The following is a 25,284-nucleotide window of genomic DNA, read 5'->3' on the forward strand; positions in this document are numbered from 1 at the left end:
CCAGGCAAATAAAGAATATTTTATCATAATCTAACATCCTTTTAAATAGCAGGAAGGCTTTGTGGAGACAAAGGTATCAACTCATTTCAGTGCTATCAAATGACACTTACTAACCCACTCACTGTGTAGTTTGGAAACTGTACCCAAGTCCCACATGGATACATCCAGACCACATTTATTCTGTTGATCAAATTAGTGCTTTGTGTAATACTACCCGGGTGTCTTTGAAAGGTTTGGGATAAATTCGTTGAACTTATCAATTTATAGACTAGAGTTGCTGAAGTTCAATTGCACTGGCTACTTCCTTGATATTTGCTGGCTGGATTGCTTCCCAAAAGCCTAAATCACATTCATTGAGGTCTTTTGCATCTTGTAGCTTGGAAATAAAAAAAAAACACTGCAGATGCTAGAAATCAGGTTCTTTCAGGATCACAAAGCTGCCGAAGTCTTCCACCTGAAAAGTTAACTGTTTCCCTTTCCACAGATAGTGCCTGACCTGCCAAGTATTTTCAGCATTTACCTCTTTTTTGTTTTGCATTAATTTAATATACAAGCATAATAGCTTCTCCAATTTGCAAGCTCTTACATTGGATTTGCAATACAAATGATGACAATGAAACAAAACTGTACATGGAAAGTGCACCACAGCAAGATTCACAAAAATGAAATTAATCTGGAATTAATGTGCAATTAATACAACATTAGCTTCTGCAATCCTAGCCATATTCAATCAGCAGTAAACATTTCATTAAATAGACCATAAATAACTTGACCTTAAATTCAAGATATGAATTGTAATACCTTCATATCCGTCTCTCTTGGAATGTGATCCTTGAAATCTTCAACTGAACTCACAAGGAAGGGAATGTGGCAGGACAGAACCTGAAAGAAATACCCAATATATTAGGCATAGTAGATTTTGAAGTTCTGATGCAGGGGAATGAGGCAAGGGAGGGGTAGAATGAGCAAGTCTGGCAGCATAGAATAGGAGGTGCTGTAGTCTAAAGAGCATGGAGTGGCTTAGAAAGTAAAATCATTCTCAACATTTTGAAGTTTAGCATTGTTCCGGAATTTCTTGTCCCAGGATCTTGGCAGCAACACACAAAAGCCCCCAGTCCAGTAGCTTTGATTCTGAGGTGATTTGATCAGTGGCAGCAAGGCACAATAAATGCTTTCAGATTGTAAATACTGTAAAATGTCAGCAAAAGTGGCAACAACTCTATCTGGGCAAGAAGTCTGATGATTGTAGGTAGTAAACATGAAGTAATGGTGCTTGCAGTTCTAAAGCTCATGAAGATCACAGATGAGTCACAGAAACAACAGCGGAGGCAAAAGAAAGAAATTAGATGGCGGGCAAGAACAAGGCTAAGTCCTGCAGTAAAAGCACTGTAGACAGGAATACTGGATGTAATCATCCATATTCCATATTGAGAGAATACACATGCCTTGATATATTTTAATTATCTCTTTTGATTTCTTAAAAACATAATGACAGCTAAAAGCATTTTCCAAAATATACTTTGGCAGTGTTCATTGGTTGCCCTACAGCTCTCCCAGATAGTCATTTTGTAGTCTAACTGTTCCTTGAATGGTAATTTTCATTCAATCCTGTCCCTTGTTCCCTGGAAAATCACCTCTCTGTTCAGTCATAATTTACTGTGCTTTTCACAAATATTTGACTATCAAATGCAATTACAAAATTTTTAAGTGTATAGATTAGAGGATGAGAAGTTATTTGGCCCCTTTTGTTCTGCCATTTAACCAGATCTGTACCCCAAAATAATGAAAGAGAGAATAGGCTACAGGGAAATGAGCAGGATTGCACAAGAACTGATGTAGACATGAGCAACTGCCTTTAATTCACATACTCCAATACACCTGCAAAATTTGTTATTCTTGCATTTAATAGAGTACAATATCTGTTAGCCCTAGTCTTGAAAATGCCAATTGACCCAGCAAAGTCTTTTGGATGGCAGAATTCCACATTTGTGCTAGCTTTTCTATGAAAATTCTTCCCAATTTCACTTTTCAATGGCAGAGCTTCAACTTTAAGATTAAGTCCCATTGTTATGGATTCCTCCACCACAAAAAAAATTGCTTCCACTGTACCAAATCCACTAAATTAAAATACCTCAATTGCATCCACCCCTCAAAGTCCAAAGTCACAGGCATAAAAGGCACAGACAACACCAACACTCCTTAAAGTAGTCCTTGAAGTCCAGGCTATCAGTATACTAAATCTGTTCTGTATTCCCCGAGTCAATATATCATTGCAGACTTTGCAAACCCACTTCTTCGGTCAAGCTTTTAATCTTTTGTCCTTGTAGCAACTCTGGTTCATTATCGAACCTCTTTCGGCATCTTGGAATATTTCAGTACATTAAAAGGGTGATACATAAAGCTGATGTTATTGTTGCTAACACCTCAGAGGGATTCTGTAGAATATTTAAAGCCATTACATAAATGAAAGCAGCTTTTGTCATGAATACCTTAAAAAAAAATTCAACATTAGCTAAATAACTTAATGCCACAAGTCAGCAATTTGATTAGCTTATACTTATTTGAATATATAGTTCCTTTCTCCATGATGTACTTTTGAATTTCCACAATTGACAAACTGACAAGCCTTCAGTTTCATTTCTTTTTCTATTCCACCTTAAATAATGGAGCCATATCTTCGAGGAAGTTAAAATGTTTGTTATATTCTGCCCAATTTAAATTACTACTTTTTTTTTGGTCTCGGAAGTCCTTTTAATTCACCACTTCCCTTTAAACATTTTCTCAAAATTATTTCCCTTCCAGTGACGATACTATTTCTAAGAATGTTATACAGCATTTGGCAATTTGACCACTAAGACACTCAAAGATATTCACATGACATACATAACTCCATTGGTACTTACATCTCTAAGTGCTTCCTGTGCCAGTGAACGGAATGATAAGATAACACCAATTATTGTCATCCTCTTCAATACGCTGTCAACCGCTGGATTATAGGATACAGGAGGAATGAGTAGCATCTAGATTTTTTGAGACTCAATAATGTGTCAAACATACAATACACTTCAGAAATATATCTAAATTCCACTGAACAATTTTCAGCTTCAGACTGATCAATTACACAGTAATTAACTGAATAAATTGTATGAAATAAACCTTTGTAAACATAATCCAATTTCTTAGAAGCTTCAGAAACACTAATTTAAAATATGGGGAGTTCCAATTTTTAAATAATCAGACTAAATTATTTTTGAAACTAGTAACAACATTTAACGAGAATGTGCATTTTTTTTAAAATTTACAGAACATGGGTAAAGGATTGTTACATCTGATGGCACTTCAGTAAAGATACTAGAGTGAAGACTTCAGGAGTCCACTGTGGGATATCCCAGTAAACAGAGCTCGTGCCTCAGCTGTTCATAATCTATATCAACAATTTGGCTGAGGGGACCAAATGTCACATTTCCAAGTTTGCTGATAATAAATTGGGTGGCTTCAAGGATATACATCCAAGCTGAGTGGGTTGGCAACCACATGGCAGATTGAATACAAATCTGAAAAATGTGGTCATTCATTCTGGTGCACATAACAGAAAAAATGGAGTGTTTGTTAACTGGTGAGGGATCAGTAGTGGGCCTGGTTTGCTTGCACACAAGTTGCTGCAAGCAATTAAGAGGGTAAGTGTTATTAGCCATTATTGTAAAAGTATTTGAAGACAGGAGTAAGGAAGTCATAATGCAATTGCATGGGGCCTTGGTAAGAGTGCATCTGGAATAATGCACAGAGTTTTGGTCTCATTACAAAAGAGAAGTACTTGCTACAAAGGAAGTGCAGAAAGGTTCAATGCATTCGTTACGGGAATGTCAGGTTTGCCACATGAGCCAGGATAGCCTAGGATAATATTCTCTACAATTTAGAAAACTGAGATAAAACCTTACCAAAATATACTAAATTCTTAAAGTGCTCTATGGACAAGATGCCAGCCGGGTGTTTTCCCTAGCTGAGGACCCTAGGACTACAGGACATAGTTTCAGAAATAGGCCATTTACTTAGAGGGTATGGAACTTTGGAATTCTGTAACATGGAGGACTGTGGATGTTCTTGGTGTTCATTCAAAACACAGATTGACAGATTTCTGGGTATTAATGAAATCAAGGGATTATGGGGATTTTGTTGAGAAACATCACTGAGGTAGAAGAGCAGCCATGATCTTAATGGGGGAAAAGCAGGCTCAAAGGGTCAGAATGCCTATTTCTTACGTGATAGGTGGGGCTAATGTGATTTACATAGTCTCCATTTGCACTTCAGCAGTTCATCCTCCCACTCAATTGTGTATTGAGAAGCATTTTATTTCAGATTTAAAAATCTGTTTCCAGCAAATTGAAAAAAAAAATCAGACCTGTATTACTTTTTCCAACAGATGGGAAATCAGGAGTCATGAGTACTGCAGGATTAGAAAGGATTTCCTCATTGTTAAGTTCCTTAGGCTGATATGTATTCCTTTCACATTAGGACATCTAATGAATCTTTGCAAAAGTTTAAACCATCTAGCATAGGACTTGAGAGCAAGAGCATGTTTTTAAAACCAAAATTTAAAACAATGTCCAAGTACATATTGAACAAAAGGTCTTAAGTTGACCTTGGTCTGTTTTGAGTTAGCTGATAACCTGTCTCAAACAGTTGTCTGTCTCCACAAATGTTTACTGTGGCATGTCGCTGTACACTTGAGTTCAGTTACAAAGTCAGTTGGGACAAGATTAAAGTTCTGGCGCCTATCAAGATTTGTTTTTATGCTCATCACTGCAACATTACATCAAATAGCCTCTGAATACCACTGATGACTCAAAATGAATTTCATTAATTCCTTTCCAGCCTGGATGGAACTACAAAAGGCAAAACTATGCAAGATTTTTGATCTTTAGACAAAAGAGATAAAAACATATTGCCTTTCCCTAGGGTGCTGCTCAGCACTTCTCAAACTTATGAAACAAACCACCTTTTCAGAGCTGCCAAGTTTAGTTTGGGAAAAATACAAATGGAAAAGAACTGGTGGTTGTCAACACTTAAAAAAAAATGCAGATCAAATGCAGCTTATGGAATTTATGAAATCTGAAATCATTGCAGTACTGAACAACACTGTTGACCAGTGAATTAACTAGAGTACAAGGTCAAACACTTCTCACTAATGTAAAATCACTGGGATCTTGCTTTCCTGGCCTAACACACTAAAAAAGTGTTTGTAAATGAAAGAGAAAAGACTTATCAAATTATTATTCTGCCCTTACTAGGGAGAGAGTTGGGGGAGGGGTGGTGGGGGGGGGGGGGGGGGGAAGGGAGAGAGGGTTAGGCAAAGTTCTCATTTCCTTCACCCATCTCCCAAGGAAAAAAAAAAAATTACATATGTCTAAATTACGACAATGTGTAAAATTAACAGGTCATTTTATTGGATATTCATCTGATTGTATGTAAGTTGAGGATAGAACATGTAATGGAATTATAATTCTGCTACTGGGAGGCCATGTCAACACAGATTGGAAAATCATTACATTGTCTGCCCATTTTCCGTAATTGGAGAACATATTCGATACCCACATGTTAATCTTTTGAAGAGTGCTGCCATCTGGTCTGGCTTGTCAAAGCTGGTCCTCATTTGTGTAAGCACATCAACATTCTCCACTACCAGTTTCTACAAAAGAAAGAATATTCAATATTAGGCAGTCAGTCAGATAACCAAATCAAGCAGATATTTCAATCTGGCAAAAGGAAATTAGCCTTTATAAGCTCCAGATGATTCTACAGTCTACAGTTCCCAAAGAGATTAGCGTCTACAGATCATGTGTGGTTTGACTTCCGAAAACAAAACATCATGATATTTTGCAGTTTTTCCATTTTTCTTCTTTCAATTCATAGGGAAATATGGTGAAATTGGACAGGCCATTTCTTCAATTTTCTCCCTTTCCTTTCTCTCCTCCTGAACTTCATCCTGTGACAGAATAAATAATTGCTCTGACTCTTCTCAAGGCAAAGCTAAGATGCAGATGATACCCTTGAATAGGCATTCATTAAATGAGCTCTATATAAAAATAAAGATTTACTTTTATAAAGATAAGGGACCGTAAGTTATTCTAAGTACACTGCATTACCATTGATATCTGCAAGGCATTGACAAAATCATTTTTTTAAAAATCTATCAAATATCTCCTACATATATTTAAGTACAATCAGCTACATCCTTTAACATTATCGAAGTGTTTATGTCTAAGCTGAGAATGCATGTGTCATTGGGTAAATTCGGCTGTGGTGATCATCTATAACAGGTTATTTTAGTTTGTGTCTAAATGGGCACATTTCTTGCAGAAGGGAAAAATATCAAAGTTCTGTCATATGGTAATATATTTGGGAATTTGCAGGTATTTTTCCTCCACATAGGTTCAAGAGTGCTAATTTCAAGCCCCATTAAGTAATCCATTAAGGGAACTTTTATGGAGTTTCAGTACCACATCACAAAGTGAATTCCAGGGCAGGAAAATCCAACAAAGTACTCTCGGCTTTTATATCGGTACTACTTTTAGAAATAGTAATTTTAAACAGTTACTTAATGCAGCCACCAGTTTGGGTCTCCCCGATATTATCATGACATATTCTAGTGGATGCTATAGGAGCCACAAATAAGATAGTTTTCTTGCTGATTAAATAATAAGAATACGGTACATTGTAAAAAATGAATTCCCTTAAGACTTTCCTTCTCTTTGGCTACTGCATCAGATAGCAAGCCTAAGTTACAATTTTCCAGAAGAACATTAGACTGCAATTTTGTGATGTTTTGCATAAGTTATCGTGTAGAAAGCACTAAATTAATAGCATTTCACTATAGAATGCAGAGGCACTGAAATGGGAAAAAACAGGAAGGAATTGACTCAACTTTAGATGATTTACTCCAAGCACACATTCTTCTCTTGCAATCCCCTCCTCCACAAAGAAATAAATTACTTTCACATGAAGGTAAAAGGTTAAATGGCCCTTTTGGATGCAAGGAATACCAAATGCCAATATTGTTTTCACACAATAATAAACTCCTCAAGTTAACTGCAAATGAAAAATAATATTTGATTTCAGAGAGATCATATTTCTTATATTCATTTAAAACAGTTTCATCTGCAGGCTATTTTTCAAATAAGCTCATGTTTCTGTATATTCTCAGTTTATAAATACAGGATATTAGTAATTTGCAGACGTTGCTGATACTAATGTAATACAAGAAAAATAAATACACCAATTCAATGATATACTAATGGCTGCAAAACTTTCAGTCAGATTTCTGTTTGCCGAAATTGTGCAGAGTTTTGAATTAGACATTGATTTATATGTTTTCCTCAGCAGCAGGAAAATACAGTAGCATGCAACAAATCCCACTTGTGCAGTATAAGAGAAGAATAAAGACAATGAATTTCAGCAAGATGTTGCAAAGTGTCTTTTTGTATTTATGCTTGTTTTCAGGCAGGGAGAATGCAATCCCAATGCTACATTTGCAAATTCCAAAGCAATACAGCTAATATTCCTATCAATAGTAAAATTCACATCCTCCTTCATCCAAAGTACTTAACAGGGTATCCAGAGCAAAACAAGCGCAAGGAGCACCCTTTGTTGACTCCCCTCCTAACTGAGATAGGTTTAGCTGACTCCTCCGCCCACCTCCAGGCAGGGCCCCCGACACTGCACTGAGCTTCTGCTGCTCTTTCCCCTGCTGCCAATCACATCATAACCAACGTTCAACTTCTGATCTTGTGTTCCACCCCATACGCCTCCATGGCACCACTCCCCATTTCTTTCTCTGCTACATTGACGACTGTATTGGTGCCACCTCCTACAGATCTACAGGACTCTCCAGTTTCATCAACTTCGCCACAACATCCACCCTGCCCAATTCACTTGGATAATTTTTGGCACCTATCTCCCCTTCCTCGATCTATCACCATCTCAGGACCAATCTATTGACATTTACTACAAACCCACAGCCTCCCACAACTCTTCCAAATTCAACTTTTCAGCACTCTTTGGTCCACCGACTTCATGCAGAGTACCGAGACAATACGCCCCACATTCTAATCTGTAGCCTTTCCAAATGATAATGGTTAATTCGCTCCAGCCTGGGAACTGGCTTTGTTGGCCTGTGGTTCAGACAATGACTCACTTAAAAAGGTTAAGATACACAATTGCCAACGTGGAAGAATTCTTAAAGTACAAAAGTTTTTACTGCACAGCAACATGAATAAAAGAAAGTAATCAATAATTATAAGATGCACATTTTTTTCATAAGAATCACATAGCTGAATCTACCATTTTTTGGAAACACAGCCAGCTTCTACCCCTTCCCCACCACCCCCCAATGCTTTCTTTCCTAGTTTGTGCAGCACTAGCCGAGGTCTTAGTCCAACTTTCTCCTACAGGACTCATCTTCAAACACAGAAAATTTCCAGAGAAGACTAAGCTGCTGAAGTGCAGTACGGATCTTTTTTTATTACAAAGTGGCCTACTCTCAATGTTGTTCAAGTTGATGGAGATGTAGAAACTGAAGTCCTGGGTGAAAAATAACAGCAGTGCAAGAATTTGTGTCTTCTACAACCAAATTTGAAGAGTGTTTTTGCTATAGTACATAACTTACAATGCAGGATATCATTCAGCCCATCTGTTCCAAGCTGACAATCCCATTCCCCTTCTCTTTAGTCTCTCTGACACATGCCCCATCTACTCTCCCTGGATCATTTTTTACAATGAACCTACAGTAAGGGGTAATTTACAATTGCTGATAACCTACCAGTACAGCTTTGGGACAGAGGAGAAAATTGGAGTATCTAGGAAAAATCCATGCTGTCATGCGCAGAGTTTAATATTCAGATCAACTAAAGAGCATTGCAGTGCAGATCAGTAGCATTTGGCCCAAGGTCATCATATCTAGTCCCACAGTGCACAATTTGCAAACTAGATATTACCAAATCCTTGTCTAAAGAGATTTCCAATTCTCTCTCTCTCCACCCCCAGCCCCTACCCCCATATGCCCTGGTCTAAGACTTCTGCAATCATGCTGCAGATTTGAAGGCCTTTACCCTGTTCCCTAAGTGGTCTTTTTTTAAAATTCATTTTCAGGATACGAGTTTCACTAGCAAGACCAGCATTTATTACCCATCCCTAACTGCCCTTGGAAAGATGCTGCTCAGCCACCTTCTTGAACCACAAAAATCCTTTTGGTACCTTCTCTGCTTAAACATAACTATCATCGTAAAAGTGAGTGTATTGCTAGGCCATCTCACAAGGCATTCAAGAGTTAACACACAGGTTGGGTGCCATTCATGTAATCCAGACCAGGTGGGGATGATGGATTTCCTTATGAAGGTTATGAATCAGGCAGATTTTCACCTCAGCCTGGTAACTTGCATGGTCATCATTATCAAGACTTTGTATTCGCTCCAAATTCCGGGTCATTAATTGCATTTTAATTTCAAAGCTGCTGTGGTGGGATTTGAAGTTGGGTTTCTGGATTACTAGTCTTTAAACACCTGAAATTAAGGATGAATTCTATGTACTCAAATGCTAATGCTTTCTTCATGCCTGGTTTCTATATAAAAAAACATTAAAACTAAAATATTTTACTACATTAAAGGCAAAAAATTCATAGCCTGTCATTTAGCATCTCTGGGCTTAGACAAAATAGGATTGGATTAAAGAGAATTTATGGGTTATGATGACGACTTGTTGAATACTACCCATTTAGTTCCAAGTTAAAAAAAAAGACAACATTGATGAATACTACCAATTCTAATTCGTTACTAAGGGACAAAAGGAAATTTTTGTTTAACAGATGAACACCGTTCTTTCTAAGTTCACATCACTAAGGTTTTGGGAAAATCCCAAGCTATATCCAGCTTCTCACAACTAGTTCATTTCTCTGATTATTCCAATTGTAACTACTTCGTGTCTTGGATAAAACTATTGATTGTCAATTTTCGTAGATAAATAAACACCATCCAAAATCCTGAACAGAGGAATTTAATTTGTTAACTCAACTTTATTTAGTGGCATTGGCCATAAGACTTTGTGGGTCTGGTTTCATCTGATTTTGGGGTTGTGCCAATTTTGTGGAAGCAGTTTGTCTTTTACTTTGGTATGCATACACTAGAAGCATTGCACCTTTTTCTTTCTATATGCTGACCGTAAACTTAAAGCAATTGGTTCTCTCTCACTGACACAGCATATTGAACCGTTCAACCATTTCTAAAAGCTGACTCTTTCTCCAGTCTTCCAACCAATGCACTGGTAGTATTAGCCCGCTCAACACTCTTGTTGTCTTTGGCTCGCTGTAATCAGCATCAAGTATGATCAACTAATAGTTGTAAAATACCTTACAGTTAGTCTGTTGAAAGCATAACAGTATCTTTTTCCTCTCAAATTTTATATTTATATCAGTATTTGTGCTTAGTTTAATCCTTTCTATCCCGCAGCTACTTGTTATGATTTCAAAATTCCAAAGAGTATAAAAAAATAAATCTGCAGTTGTTTCACATTAAGATCACAATCTCATGGAATTACTTTCACAAAGTAAGCTTTTAAAAACTTGATATGGACATTACCAAATGTTAAAACATCACTAGGTAGATTATTCAATTAAATATTCAAGAGGCTAGAAATGATCTGATAGCTCAACATTAATTCACTAAAGAACAACAAGTATTTTTTGTAATCTGATGTTGAAAGTATGTTTATCTGGTATTAACTGCCTGCTGCATTACTTAGCAATGGAATAATACTTAAATATGATCCTACAATTCATTTGTTGTACAAGTACAAATTAGTTCAACGTGAAATTATTTATACAAGAATCTATCTGGAGCATGGAAGGAGAAAGACCTTGACCTATTATCAAGGACCCATTGATAGAGATCAATTCCTGAAACCAGATATTAGCCTGTCCATTTTTTGAACAATGATAGGACGAAATGAAAAATGAAAAGCAAACTTCAGGATTAACTTTTCAACATAACATTCTTTCTAAGTTTGTATCACTCTGTCTAAAATTTTAGGAAATGCCAATAAAGTGAGAAATAGCTAAGATTCCTAAGGAAACTATACAAGTAGTCAACATTTAATAAATAGTCATGATCCAGGAGCAGCCATTTGGGATATTGGAATGTTTAAAGTTAAACTTGGGAGTCGTATTAATAGTGCCTAGGGCACTACTCACAATTAAGTGATAAGGTCAAGTTCTTTGTACAAGATGGCATCAACACTCTTTGCAATCCTCCAAGGGGCCAAATCAACAAGTATTAGAGTTAACATATTTATAAGTGGTAAATGTTATCCATAAAGCACAACCACAATTTGTGACAACAGGATAAAATTATTTTGGGAAGTGCAACATTCCAATAACATATTAATCAAACATCCATGTTGCTGCATACAGAATGTCAATACTGTCAACATATGCTTGATGGTTGCTGCAGATTTGGCAGGCCAAAGGGCCCTTTGTCTGTGCAGTATCTATGACCCTTCAGATGAAGTAATGTCAAAAGACACCAGCCCAAAGGGAGTAGACGTAATTTAATCTCCATTTTAAAAGATATACATTGCCTTGTATTTATTAATATTTTACACAAATACCATAAACACATGGAATTCTGTATGCACAGACATTAGAGCACTGGAGTGCAATTTAAGATGAGCTCAGACTTTCACAGTAACACAAGATTATATTATCAGTTCCTACTATGATGCCAGACATAGGAATTTAGAATGGAAAAATGACAAATGTAACAGGAAGCACATTCAGATACTGAATTTTTATATAAGTAGACAAGTACTTGGCTCCATCTGCTTCATTCTTGTGTAAATCAGATAACTACAAAAAAAAGATAGCAACACGGGAACTCTGGTGATGCAACCAAATTCCACAGGCACAAAAAACAGTCATGTCCAAAGGACAAGCAGCAGAAGGGGCATGTAAAAGAAATAATGAAATATTTTTAAAAATTTAAGGAAGGAAGTTCAGCAAGAGAGCTGTACTTTAAATGCTTCTTGAGGGGAGCACCTTACGTTTTATTTAAATCTTATTAAAAGCTTTAATTGCCAATAAAATATTTTAATTCAAGTATCTGTACTGATAATAGATGTTCTTGACTAAATTTGAGTGTTTACATTAAAGGGAAAAGCTTATTTTGATTTATGAATTCTCCCTAACTGTAATGGTTTTCTTGGGATGTAACTCTTTTGTAAATCAATGGATACCCACACTAAAATATGCAGCAAATAATCCTACTTCTTGTTCTATGATAAATGGCAGAGCAGCTAAAGATAGCTGGGCTCAAGGAAGCACCTTCAGGAACTCTCTCAGCAATGTCTTGAAACCAAGTTAATTGGCCTAAAGTAATAACCAACTTCTGATTCAGCCAGGACTGTGATTGCAATAGAGTTCCTTCCACCCATCACCCAACCTCCACCACCCCCCCCAACCCCCCCCCCCCACCAATTCTATGAAGATCCCTTAGGGCCACATGTATCAAAGCCATTATATGTCATACAGTCAGTTTCAACTCATCTCTGGAATTCATTCATGCCAAATGTGAAGCAGAAATCAGTTCAAATTTGTTGAACACATTGAATGTAGGAGATTCTCTGGAAACTTACAGGAATCAATGATCATGATATTTAGCAAATGGCAGGACAAAAATTCTAAAATTCTAATTATTATACAAAATAATTATTATTTGTATATTATTTATACAAAATTAACATTCAGTATCTGTACTAATTTTTACAAATACGAAGCTAATCCTGCATTGCACTAAAGTTCAAGTTTCTTGGCTGAAAACATTTTAAATTGGTGTATCATCTTTAGTCTGCACAAGTAGAAAGCTGATACTGCTGTAATAAAACCACAATCTTACCTTGAGTTCAGCCACTTGTGAAGAAATGTGCCACATCAGGCTTTCGCTGAGAAACTTCATTCCATATGGACCCAGAAGTTCTGAAAGAGCTCTCATTTCTGTGGGAAAATATGCAAGCTATGTCAGTCCATATACCATTTCACTAGTACAAGTCTGACATCAAACTAATAATCATTCTGTCAAAATCTGTCTGCAATAATGAAGCTTGGGCATACTAGGGAATGATAGATATATTTAAACTCCAGTAACAATATTTTTACTTCTAGAAAATGTAAGTAAAACAAATTACTGGGAACATTTTTCAGTAAACAAAGAGGAATAGAACTCAAGTAGAAAATCAATGACTTGCTACTGTGTTGTATCATCCAGGAAATTATCAACGATGATGATTGAAAGGAGGGAGGACAAATGGGAAAGGCAGGAAAGAGTTTATGTCAGGAATGAGGCCAATTAAAAAGAACTTGCACTCAAATGAAAATTTTAGACACTGGAGTACCACGGCCAATATCGGACAACAAGGACAGGATGTTATGTGATTAGAAACTAGGGTATGGTATGGCAATATTTTGGATGAACTGATGCTTACAGTTAGAAGATGAAAGGAAAGCGTCGGGTGAACAGCTGCAAATTAGTAGACAAGGGTAATGCTGAATAGATTTTTTTTGGAGGCAAGTAAGCAGTCTTCATCAAAAAGAGGGGAAGACAAATGAAGCAGATCTTAACCCTAGGTTAAATACAAAGGATAATGTCTAATGGAAGGGAATTAGGTCAAAGGCAGTGAGAGGAGTTTCTAACAGAGAAATATAGCTCATCTCTAAACATCAAAGTACACCAACTGCAAAAAAACTGAGGCAGTTTAGAGAACAGTGTTTAAAAAAAAGAACAGGGTTTCATCAACATATAAGTTATAAGTGTCTAAAACTTCATGTCCAAGGTAATGTATTAAACGGCCTGCACAACCATGATAAGCTCAAAGATCTTAGGAGGACAAAAACATCTGGTGAAATGCTCTGGCCATGTATTCAAACAATGAGAACAGATCCACTGAGCTGGGTAAGAAATCTTGGGATGAAGTAATAGTGGCTGAAGGAACATTGTACACTTCTGTCATCTTCCGTAGTCATGGTGTAACATTATAACCTGTGGTACTTTTTAGGTAATTCTTGGTTTTAATAGCAGTAGCAGAAACAAAGAGGGATTACAAAAAAGTTAGGCACTAATTAAGAGATGACAAATTTAACAATATCTAAGAGGATGGAAAAGCTAAAGATGAACTACAGTTTGAATGTAAGAAAGACCAAGGATTTCTTTTGGTGGTATCAAAAAAACAAGGTAAAATGTATAATCAGCTAAAATGGAGGACCAGCACAGAAGTTGTGCACAGTTCACTGGGAATTGGAGTAGGAGATGGATTCTCAGGCACAAAATCATCTCAGAAAAGGCACAGGAAAGAAATTAGCAAAAGTTTAAAATATTCAAGGTTAGGATAGGGAGGTGTGACAATGGAAGCAGAAGAAATGGTTGAAAGGATAAATCTGAAGCTTAATAGCAGAGAAATCCATGGGTTCCTAAAGCAGCTTGAGAGAGTGGATTGAGATATTTGGTAGGAGCATAAGCAGCTGTAGGGTACTTCTTTCCTGCAGAATTATGCTCATTTTCTATTGCCCTATAATAGAAGAATAATAAGAGGCAATGGAAGAGTGTTAGGCTAAATAAACTATTTCATTCTTCACTGCATAAGTGAATAGTGTTCCCTTCAAAATTTGCACACTATTAAAAAATTAATTCTTGGCCATTTTGAAAACAATTTTATTGCACTGAATCACAGTTAAATTGAGGCCTTAATTCTACTAAACTGAAAATATACAATTTGTCTGGCAAACTAAGTTCAGATGTAGTTTTAAGGAACAGAACTTTTAAAATCTTAGATTTGCACATTAGCCAAAAACTAAATTTATGGGTTTTTTTTGCTTATAAAATAATCCTTGCATACCAAAGAGCTATAACCACTTAACTTAATGACTCAGCTGAGACAGCAGTGTGCATTTAAAGGTTTTGCTCCTGTTGATAATTATTAGGCACTAGTCAGTCCCTTTGGACACAAGTCAGAGATGGTGTGAAAGAAAATCTGGTCACAATGCTATTTCATGAATGTTATTTACCAGAAGTATAAACATGGTCTTGATTATGTCTCCAGCGACTGTATGCAGTTACATTCATGATTGGTAATTTAAATGCAGCGGGGAAACAGACACTTTTTTTTAAAAAGAAAAGCCATCAGCATGTGCCCAGAGAACACTGGCAACCCTCAGCATTTTTGGAACAAAGTGTTTATGGACAAATTCTTTTCAGTCAGTTGAACAGTTATTTATGAAAAGGCGTGTGTCTCTTCCAAAAGACATGATTCTTATATTCTTGCATTATAGCTTAAGACAACAATACATTGGGGCCACCGAATAAATGTTTTTTTTTAAAAAATCGATGCACAAAGCTTAAAGATGTATCACAAGGTTAGAACGTGGAAGGAGGCCATTCAGCCCCATCAAGTCTCTCAGAGGATACCAATGATACCCATTCTTTCACTCGCTCCTAACAGGCCTACAAATGCTTTCCTTAAGATACTTATCCAGCTCCCTTCTGAATACTATAATTGAATCTGCCCCCAGTTCCCAACCCTGGCAGTGCATTCCCATACCTCAGCCACTCACTTAGACACATTTTTCCTCATGTCATTTTGGTTTTTTTTAGTAATTATCTTCATTCTATGCACTCTGGTCCCGACATTTTCAACCAATGGGAAGTTTCTTTTAAAATCTCACTATCCTTTACTCATCATGATTTAACATGCCTCATCAACCTGTTCATACCTCCTCTATTGCTTAGTCATCTTAGTCTCTCTCTTCTGCAATCTAAGACTTCTGCATCTTTCCCAAGTCCAAGTCCATTAATATATATTAAGAAAATTAGTGGTCATAGTACCAACTCTTGGAAATTCCATTGTTTCCCTCTAGTCTGAAAAACTACCACTCTGTTTCCGGTTAATCAACTAATCTTCTATCCATATTGCTACAGCCTCGTATTCCAGGAGTCTTTCATGCAATCTTGTGTGGCAACTTACCAAAAAAATTACAATCCCCTGAGCAACCCATTGAATTCAAAAAACTATCAATTTAGTGAAATGGTATTTGCCTTTAAATCCATGCTTGCGTTCTCTAATCTATTTTCACCTATTCAAGCGAATACTATTGCCCCCAAATTTTAGAACCATGCCCACCAAGGTTATATCAATTGGTGCATAGTTTACTGGGTTTATCTCTACATGCTTTTTTTTTTTTTGAATGAGAGTTAACATTTTCTATTCTACAGCCCTCCTGAATCCACAGATGTCTGGAAAATATGCCATGGCCTCTACGATTCTCATTCCTCCCACACTTCAGTCTACAACCTAGGATGCATCCCTTCAGAACCAGTTTATTTATCAGAAAGGCAAGCTGCATTTTAAACATCTCCTCAATTTTAGTCATCCAGAATCTGAATGCATCCTCCTTTGCTGCAACTCCAACAGCACCTTCTTCCTTGGTGGGTGACTGACATGAAATACTTATTTAGTGCCTCAGCCTTACCCTCTGCCTGAGTAGATTTCCTTTTTTTGTTTCTGATAGGCCCCCTCCTCCTCCCTTACAATGTTTTTGCTGTTTACATGTATCCAGAATATTATGGGCTCCCTTTTGTGTACACTACCAGCCTTTTCTCAGGCTCTCTCTTCATTTTTTATTTCTCCATTGATCTTTTGGTAATCAGCCTGATTCTCATTTGTGTTAACCACCTGGCAGCTGTCAGATTTTTTTTTATATACACAAGTGGTGTGGGCTTTGCAGGCTGAGCCAGCACTTAGAGTAATCCAGCATGGCAACAGGCCCTTCGGCCCAACTCATCCATGCCAGCCATAGTGCCCACCAAGCTAGTCCCATTTGCCTGCAGCTGGCCCAAATCCCTCTAAACCACTCCTATCCATGTACTCCTCCAAATGTCCTTTCAATGTTATTATTGCACCTGCCTCAACCACTCCCTCTGGCAGCTCGTTCCATATACCCACCACCCTCAGTGTGTTGCCCCTCAGGTCCCTTTTAAATCTTTCACATCTCACCATAAACCTATGCCCTCTAGTTTTTAGTTCCCCTTGCCTGGGAAAAAGACTGTATGCCTTCACCCTATCTATACCCCTCATGATTTAATACACCTGTATAAGGTCACCCCTCATTCTCCTACGTTCCAAGGAATAAAGTCCAAGACTGCCCAACCTCTCCCTATAACTCAGGCCCTTGAGTGCTGGCAGCATCCTCGTAGATCTTCTCTGCGCTCTCTCCATTATAGTGGTGTCTTTTAATTGCCCATTCCTAGTTGCCCTGTGTTACACTATCTTTTTGGTCATCCAGGCTCTGACTTTAATTTTCCTAATCTTCTCCAACATGGAACAGTTTCAGCCACAATCTAGGTACATCTCCATCTTTATGGCCTCCCTTAGTTCAAATATAGTTTTGTCTTCCAAGCTTCATGTCCAATTTACCTGGTCCAGATATGTTCTCATCCACTGAAAATGGCCATTCTCCAACTGACTATTTTTACCTTGGACTGTTTTATATCTTTTTTTAATAGCTGTTCTAAATCTTACTATATTATGAGCACTGTTTCCTGGATGTTTCTCCCACCAATACTTGTTCCACATGGCCTGGCTCTTTTCCCAGAACCAAGTCCCCTAATGCCACATTCTTCACTGTGCCAGGAACATATCAATATAGTCTTCCTAAATATACTTCAGAAACTCCTTCCCTTCTCCACCACTGCTTGTATTGTTATCCCAGCACATAGATTGTCGAAGTTCCACTATTAGCACTGCTTTATGGCTTCTGCACCTCTCCAATTTCCCTGAAACTTTGCTCTTCAATATCATTCCCACTTGTTGGAGACCAATGGAATGGTCCTGTAGTGCAAGCACACCCCTACTGCCTCCAACCCTGAACTAATAAAAATGAAGCGAAAGTGAACAAGTGGATTAATAACAACATGGCGCAGCATGCTCAGTATGGCATACCACGGTTGGCATATATGGCAACAGAAAATATTAGATGTTCTGATGATAAACTGAAAATCATTTAAATGTATAGTTAACATCCAGTTCAAATGTCACAGTGGATGTATGCAATCTCAAGAGATGAGCAAAGTTATACAGAGATACCAACTCAAATTTACATCACGCATCAGTGGGTAACTGAATACTGAATATAAATCTAGATTAATTGAGTGACCTAGATTAATCCGAATCTACATTAATTGAATCAAGAGTATAATTGAGTTATAATATAAATGCAATTAACAGAGCTAAAACCATTTAAAAATATTTATACAAAAAGGCCATGACTGATTGAATTACATTACCTGGAATACTCTTCAATTTCATTACATGTCTGGCCTGTAACTAAATTTATACTTCTTTGTAGAATTAGAAGGTCTTTCAGCAAATGGATTCAGTTTTAAAGCTTCACACATAGTGCCAAGCTTTTCTGCAGAGCATACAGGAGACTGAACAACTTTAAAATTTGTGACTATTAATGAAATGAAATCTACGTTTGAATGCCTTCAGCATCCATGTGATCAGAAATTGAGGTTTAATGCTCTATGTTCAGTAGTAATTTCACATCTGTCTAATTTACAATTTTTTTTTCTGAACAACGATAAAATTTCATTACTGTCTTTCCACGGAAAAGGACTCACTTATGACTGCTATCCAAAGATTACTTAAGGAAATTCACTAGGTATACACTTTCAGCTAATATTGGAAGATTGGCCAAACAAACAGATTTGTTTTAGGCTTGCCCTAGAATTGTGTTAAATTAAAGATCCCCAAACATTATTGCAGGTAACCCAAAAGAACCATAGAGTTTAGAAAAATAGTACACATGGAACTGGAGACAGAAAGGGATGCATGCCTTCATTTGAGGAAGGGAGAAAACGGACAAAAAGGAGACAAAGAGTTAAATCTCTTCTATTGAAAAATATTTGAATTCACCAATTGAAAATGCATGTGGTCATTTCACACAAGCGGTTTCTTGGCAGTAATGATGGGTCTCTGATTTCTGCTACTAATAGCTAGCAACAGACAGAACATTGAGGCAAATAAGGTCATGGAAAAGTGGAGGCACATGGTGGGTTAACAGAACTGTCTGGACAAGCAAATGTCTGAATGTGATTAATTGACCATCAGAAAATTAAGGGTATTCAGTAGAAAATATTTTCTAACTTCTTTACCAGAGATGTCTGAATATTCTTCTGCATTAAACGTCAGTTCACTCTCAGTGGGCAGATTTACAAATGCCTTCATAGCTGGAAAGTACGCAATGTGTCCATTGCTCACTTGTCGCAGAAGAGTTTCCAGATACCTGTGTAAATGTACAATTAAATAAGATTGCCCTTAAACATTAATAGCATCAGATAAGGCATTTTTCATAATTTGAAACATACATCATTTTCATACTTACCAATTGGTGTATAAACTGGTTATGGTAGGTTCACCATGACTATCTAAATGCTGTGTCTGTTGGAGAAGGACATTGTTAAAAACTCTGGTAATATCAATCTGCACATAATTTTCTATGGATTGAAGTACAGTCATGTAAGCTTTCACACTTGTCAGAAGCTCAGAAGGTTTGGCAATCTCCTGTGTAGCTTGATTGTACATCGTCATTCCCACAATTGACCTGAAATTGAAATCCAAAATGTATGTTTTAAAGTTAAACAATGACATTTGCATACAACAATGACATACGACATAACATATGCATGACTCAATTTTCTGCAAAGTTATGCTTGCAAGGCTAAATGAAGTGACTCGTGGGCAAGTGAGCACTATTAAATGAACAAATATGGATATCAACAACCATTGTATTTGACTTCATAACCCTAATTTCAAAGATTCTAGAAGTCATGCAATGGTTTCATTTTCTTTACATTCTTAAATTCTCACTTGATGACCCAAATAATCAGGAGCAAGGTCTGTCAGACCAGGCAGATTTGATTTTTTTTAAACTGATTACAAGCAAATATACAAGTACAATAAATGTACTTTGAGAAATGATTCAGATAGAACTGTTTCTAATCTCAAGTAGGGATAGTATACCCATACAAGTCAAAAATGGTCCAAGAAAAAGTGAAACAAGAAAATAACTTTAACAAGCCAAACGTTTTACCTGTTTGACAGTTCATAAATATGAAGTTATTTCAGTTGACAATAGCATCTTTGATTGAGCCAAAGTGTTAAATTTCAGTTTAAATTTTAGTTTAAATTTTCTATTTTGCCTTTTACATACCAACCTAAAAATAGTTGGATACTGAAGTACCTGGATATTTTGTTGAACCATATCTTTACACAAGGGGTTGGGGTGGGGAAGAAACCTTTTCGTGAAACCATGCCAATTTTCTTCCCTCTTACAGCAATAATTCTTCAATTTAACACAGTTCCATGACACCAGGCACCACACACAAATGATTATTTATGTAGAGGTCTAGACGTTACCAGCCCCGTCAGTAGATTATTTTACCAGAGGGAACAATGCAGTTGACCCCATACCTGCTGCCTTGAACTTTCAGCACAGATTCCCAGATAATCAGAGAATTTGTCAATATCGCTCATCTTAATTAAGGAGGCTGAAACACCCTTATACTACTTACTGATATCAGCTACCTCAATACAGAACAGGAAATGAATCCACAACTTTCATAGAACTGTACAACTGATTCATAAATCAGCAGAGCTATTAAAGCATAGTGGGAATGACCCCCTTTATAAGAAAACCTTCCTAATTTCTCACTCTAGAACATCTACATCCCAGAAGACTTTTTTTTAAACTAACTGCAATGACTAGCTGTCTGATTCTTGCACCTTTATTGTGGGGAAATAACCAAGGCTTTGAACCAAGGCGCTCTCAATGGCCAAAATCAAGGGGATGAAACTGGGTACTCTCTCTCTCCACTGCATACAAATTAGTTCTTTGCAATTTTGGCCTTGGCTTGAAAAGTGGATTTTTTTTTTTGCAATATTAGCCTTTTCAATTATTGTCATCTTTAAATATCCCACGCTTCTGTGCACAATATCTCTTTCACCATTGTGGAAAATTCTTACTTAGTGAAGCGGATTTCCAAATGTGAAGTAAGGTACTCTCGAGGTGTAAAGGTGTGCTCCCAGACTACTAAATTAGGAACGTAATTGATAGAGAAACAAAGCTCAGAGAGAGCAGTATGCAGCTTGTCCAAACTGAAAAACAAAATTAAAACAAAGTGAGAATGACAATTACCACAATAACAGAACTTACACATCTGCAAATTCCAGAAATCTCAAAATACCTCAAAATTATTTTGAAAGCATTATATAAAATGAACACATGCACATCCATTGTGTGCATAACTATAGTACCAGTGTTGGTTACCCCCATCCCAATGGATCAACGTGAATCTGGAATGAGCCGACTTCATTTTACTCTCATGTCCTTTCATTTCTCCTCATTAAAATATTTCTTTTCTCCCAGGATTTAAATTAAGTTTATTCTGATTTACGTTGAAACTTTCCCCCTCCACAAGGTTACATCACAATCAGCATGCCTTGATCAGTCCAAGTTCCTTAAAACATGAGAAAATATTCACAATAGAAATAGGTAATTTAAATACTGCTTTATGGTAGCTGAGTTTCTTAAATGAAGGCAGCTGCTCATGATTTTAGTAAAAATGTAAGATAACATCAAATTTCAGTAAGGAATTAATACAAACTGTAAGGCAGTTTAATACGAGAAATCAATCTTGAAAGTGTTATCCCTTCACAAGTTTATTTTAGAAATTTGATCCTGGAAAAGAGAAGTCTTGACCAAAAGAAAAATGAGTTGAGGACTGCTCACTTGGTAACCAGTAGCCTGTTCTTTCTCATGCTCTCCACTCCAGGTTTCTCCCTTTCAGGTTCCCCCTTCTTTCCAGTTTGCTTTTTGGACTTCTTATTCACTGCTTGACTGATCGTCTTGGCACAATGTTTTGGCAATAACTATAGAACAAAAAGTGTAATCTTTAAAACAGCTTGAGATAAATATGTCACAATTAGCAATATTGACATATTAATAGAAGTGGAATCCACCAAATACATACGATTTTAAAAAAAAGTCAGTGAATTCTGATTTAATGGATGTGAATTTTTCATTCTGTACAGCATTAAGTTTGGTCTCTGTTGGATGAAAAGCTACTATACTTTCAAGTAGCAAAATATTAGGTCGTTTTTCAAAACATTCATTCCTGACAAAACTACCTACACATTTTCCAAATGAATTCTAAATATTAAGTGACTGCTTTCAGATTTTATGAAAACAAAGTTTTAGACGAATTGAGTTGCTCTTTATGCATCATTTAAAAATCATACAGCTTAATATTAACTGCGCAATATGTACATTTTGTGTGCAACTTTTTTTCTTCCATATCAGCAAGTAAAATACTCAGCACAAATGAGATTCATGGTCCTTCACAGTTTCTCTTTTGATTTTTCCCCTGATGACCCTTTACCACACAATTTCTACACAACCAACTATTTTTCAGCCAGGGAGGTAAGGAATATACATGCTCAGTAAGAGAACCCTACAAAGTAAATTTGTGCTTCGTCTGCAAGAAACAAAACCAGTCCTTGCCAAATGAAATTTTAAAATATTGACAACAAACTGGTCCAGAGTTTTGTTGTTTTTAGCTCTTTGTATTTTCATACTTTTTAAATTATTTTACAGTGCATCCCACCAGCAACAATGTGCAACAATCACCTCCCCAAGGGTGAGAAAGTCAACATCATGATAGATAAACAGAATGACAAAGTCAGCAATCAACAGTAATTGGTATTTGTACATCAGGGTCTTCTACACAAGAGGGAAATCTTTCCATATGTCTACTTGCCAGCTGTACGCTGGACCACACTCTGGTTTCTGACCTCCCCTGCATGTTTTGGCAGTCTCTCTCAAATGGCTTTCAGCAATAACTGCACGAGCCTTGATGCAGCTTCTGTGGTATCAAAGCTCTGACCTATCTACACATTGTAGTCTGCTGAAGCTGTGCTCTTGGTGTTCCAGCCAATGAATCCTGCAAAGATCCAGTATAGTCTGGTTGCAGCTCCAGAAACACTGAAATCACCTGAAGACACCCTGGCCCTTGACCGATCAGAGATAACCCCTACACAAGCAACCTCTGTGTTACTGGGGAGGGTCGCGTTCCTAGAAAGCATTCCATATCACGTTTTCTGTAACATGAAGCCACGTCATCGGCGCATGCGTCAAGAGAAACATGTTGAGAGAGAAAAAAAATCAGCTGCCAGCTCTTGCTCCACCCTTTCCCTCTACCTTTTTATACTAGCTAGCTCCCCTCTTTCTTTCCAGTCCAGATGAAGGGTCTCGACCTGAAATGTTGACTATTTCCCTCCAATAGATGCTACCTGACCCACTGAGTTCCTCCAGCGCCTTTGTGTTGCTTGAAAAAGAATTACTCTTTTTTTCCCTCACAAATTCTGCGAGCACAAATTTTAATCTGTATTTTATAATTTTGGGTAGTCATTTATGGATTCTGTAAGGCAAACCTCCATTACTCGAACAGCTGTGGGGTTCGCCTGTATCACATTTATCCCTTCCCAAACCTCTGCAACATGAAACTAACTTGTTTATTCACTCTGCCAGTTCTGACAAAGTGTTTGATCTGAAACACTGACCATTTCCTTTTCCAAGATGCTGCCTGACTTGCTGCGTGTTTTCAGCAATTTCTATTTTATTGAATGGCAGTAATAAGATCCTGTTTAAAATTGGCAATGCAAACCACCAAATAGTACAAGAATGAAATCTCATCCAGCACTGAAACTGAAGGGTAACAAAAGTGTACTATGGCACCTCACAGGTGTGGCATCTTCCCTGTTCTTCTTGAACGTGCTTTTCTGAACAAAGGATTTGACATACTAGTAGAAGCATGAGACAATTTAAAAGCAAAAGACACGTCATCCAGTTCACTATTTGGGATCTACTCATCGTGGAAGATGCTGCACATATCTCTAACTCACCTGGTTAACTAGTTTTCCAACAAACGTAAATTTGACAAAGGCAAATTAGCAGTGAAATAGGGCAGGTGACATAATACCATCAACCAACCAAATGTACATATTAGCTCTATCATATCATACATATCAGATAAATCAAATTTGGGATTATTTCTTTAAAACATGATCTAATGGCTGATGAAGCACACCATTTACACTAAAGTAACAGATATTTATCCACAAGTCTCTTCATCACAGTTCCAGCTGCTCCAGAATCTTTTCACTTCTCTTCAGTATCTGTCCTGCCAGATCTCCAATCATCAAATACCATCCTGACATGGAAATATATTCTTTCACTGTCAACCATTTTTAATCCTGGAACTTCCTTCCCAACAACATCGTACAAGTAGCTCTACTAGGACAGCAGAGTTCAAGAACATGTACAAATGCAGAGCATTCATCCCTCATACCTACTACATTCTATAAGAATGTGACTTTTTTTAAAACCTCTGCCATTTTCCTGCACTAACCTGATATCCATTAATTCTCTTAGTATCCAAATATCTATCAAGCTCTGGTTTGAATATACTTGGAGACTGAGTTTCCATAGGCTTTTTGGCTAGAGAATTAAAGGTTCCCTGACCACTGCATGAAGAAATTTCTTCTCATCACTGTCCTAGATGCCAGGTCCTTACTTTGAGACTGCCTCCTGGTTCTAGGCAATTCAGCAAAGGAAACATGCAAAGTTCTCACAATTTTGACATGTCAATGAGATCACTGACTATTCTTCTAAATTTTAGTACAGGTCTGACTTGCTTGATCTTTCCTTATGCAACAAAATTACCTTCACTCAAGCCTCAGTCTCGTGAAACTTGGTCACATAAGTCTTTTCTTAGGCAGGGAGAACAGCTCTGTGGCCTATATTCCAGATGTGGTGTCACCAGTGCCCTATACAATTGTAGCAGGATACCTATACTCTTGATCTCAAATCTTCTTCTAAAACAAGGACAATGTACCATTTTGCCTTCCTGATGTTAACTTTATGATTTGCAAAAAAAAGGGCATCCAGGTCTTTCTTAACACCAACACTTTTCAGTCTGCTGCTATTTAAAAATACTCTGCTTTCCCCCCCCCCCCCCCCCCCCCCCATTTCTTATACCCAACATTTTCCACATTGTATTCCATTTGCTACATGCTCACCCATTTACCGAGCCTGTCTATATCAGCACTGAATATAGATTAATGAACAGTTGAAGCTCC

General features: G+C 37.2%; 1 protein-coding gene across 2 annotated transcripts in view; it reads right to left on the reverse strand.

Annotated features, from left to right (window-relative positions):
• nckap1 (NCK-associated protein 1) overlaps positions 1-25,284 on the reverse strand; it is a 119,518-nt gene that overhangs the window by 25,685 nt on the left and 68,549 nt on the right. For both annotated transcript variants that reach the window (XM_052021405.1, XM_052021397.1), the window contains 8 exons: positions 21,878-22,017; positions 21,112-21,243; positions 19,472-19,690; positions 19,242-19,372; positions 12,936-13,033; positions 5,593-5,686; positions 2,904-2,986; positions 802-882 (listed from right to left, as the gene is read on the reverse strand). In XM_052021405.1, coding sequence (XP_051877365.1) covers positions 802-882; positions 2,904-2,986; positions 5,593-5,686; positions 12,936-13,033; positions 19,242-19,372; positions 19,472-19,690; positions 21,112-21,243; positions 21,878-22,017 — 978 coding nt within the window. The remainder of the gene's footprint in view (positions 1-801; positions 883-2,903; positions 2,987-5,592; positions 5,687-12,935; positions 13,034-19,241; positions 19,373-19,471; positions 19,691-21,111; positions 21,244-21,877; positions 22,018-25,284) is intronic.

Source organism: Pristis pectinata, chromosome 1 (assembly GCF_009764475.1).
Source record: "Pristis pectinata isolate sPriPec2 chromosome 1, sPriPec2.1.pri, whole genome shotgun sequence".
Lineage (NCBI taxonomy): Eukaryota > Metazoa > Chordata > Chondrichthyes > Rhinopristiformes > Pristidae > Pristis > Pristis pectinata.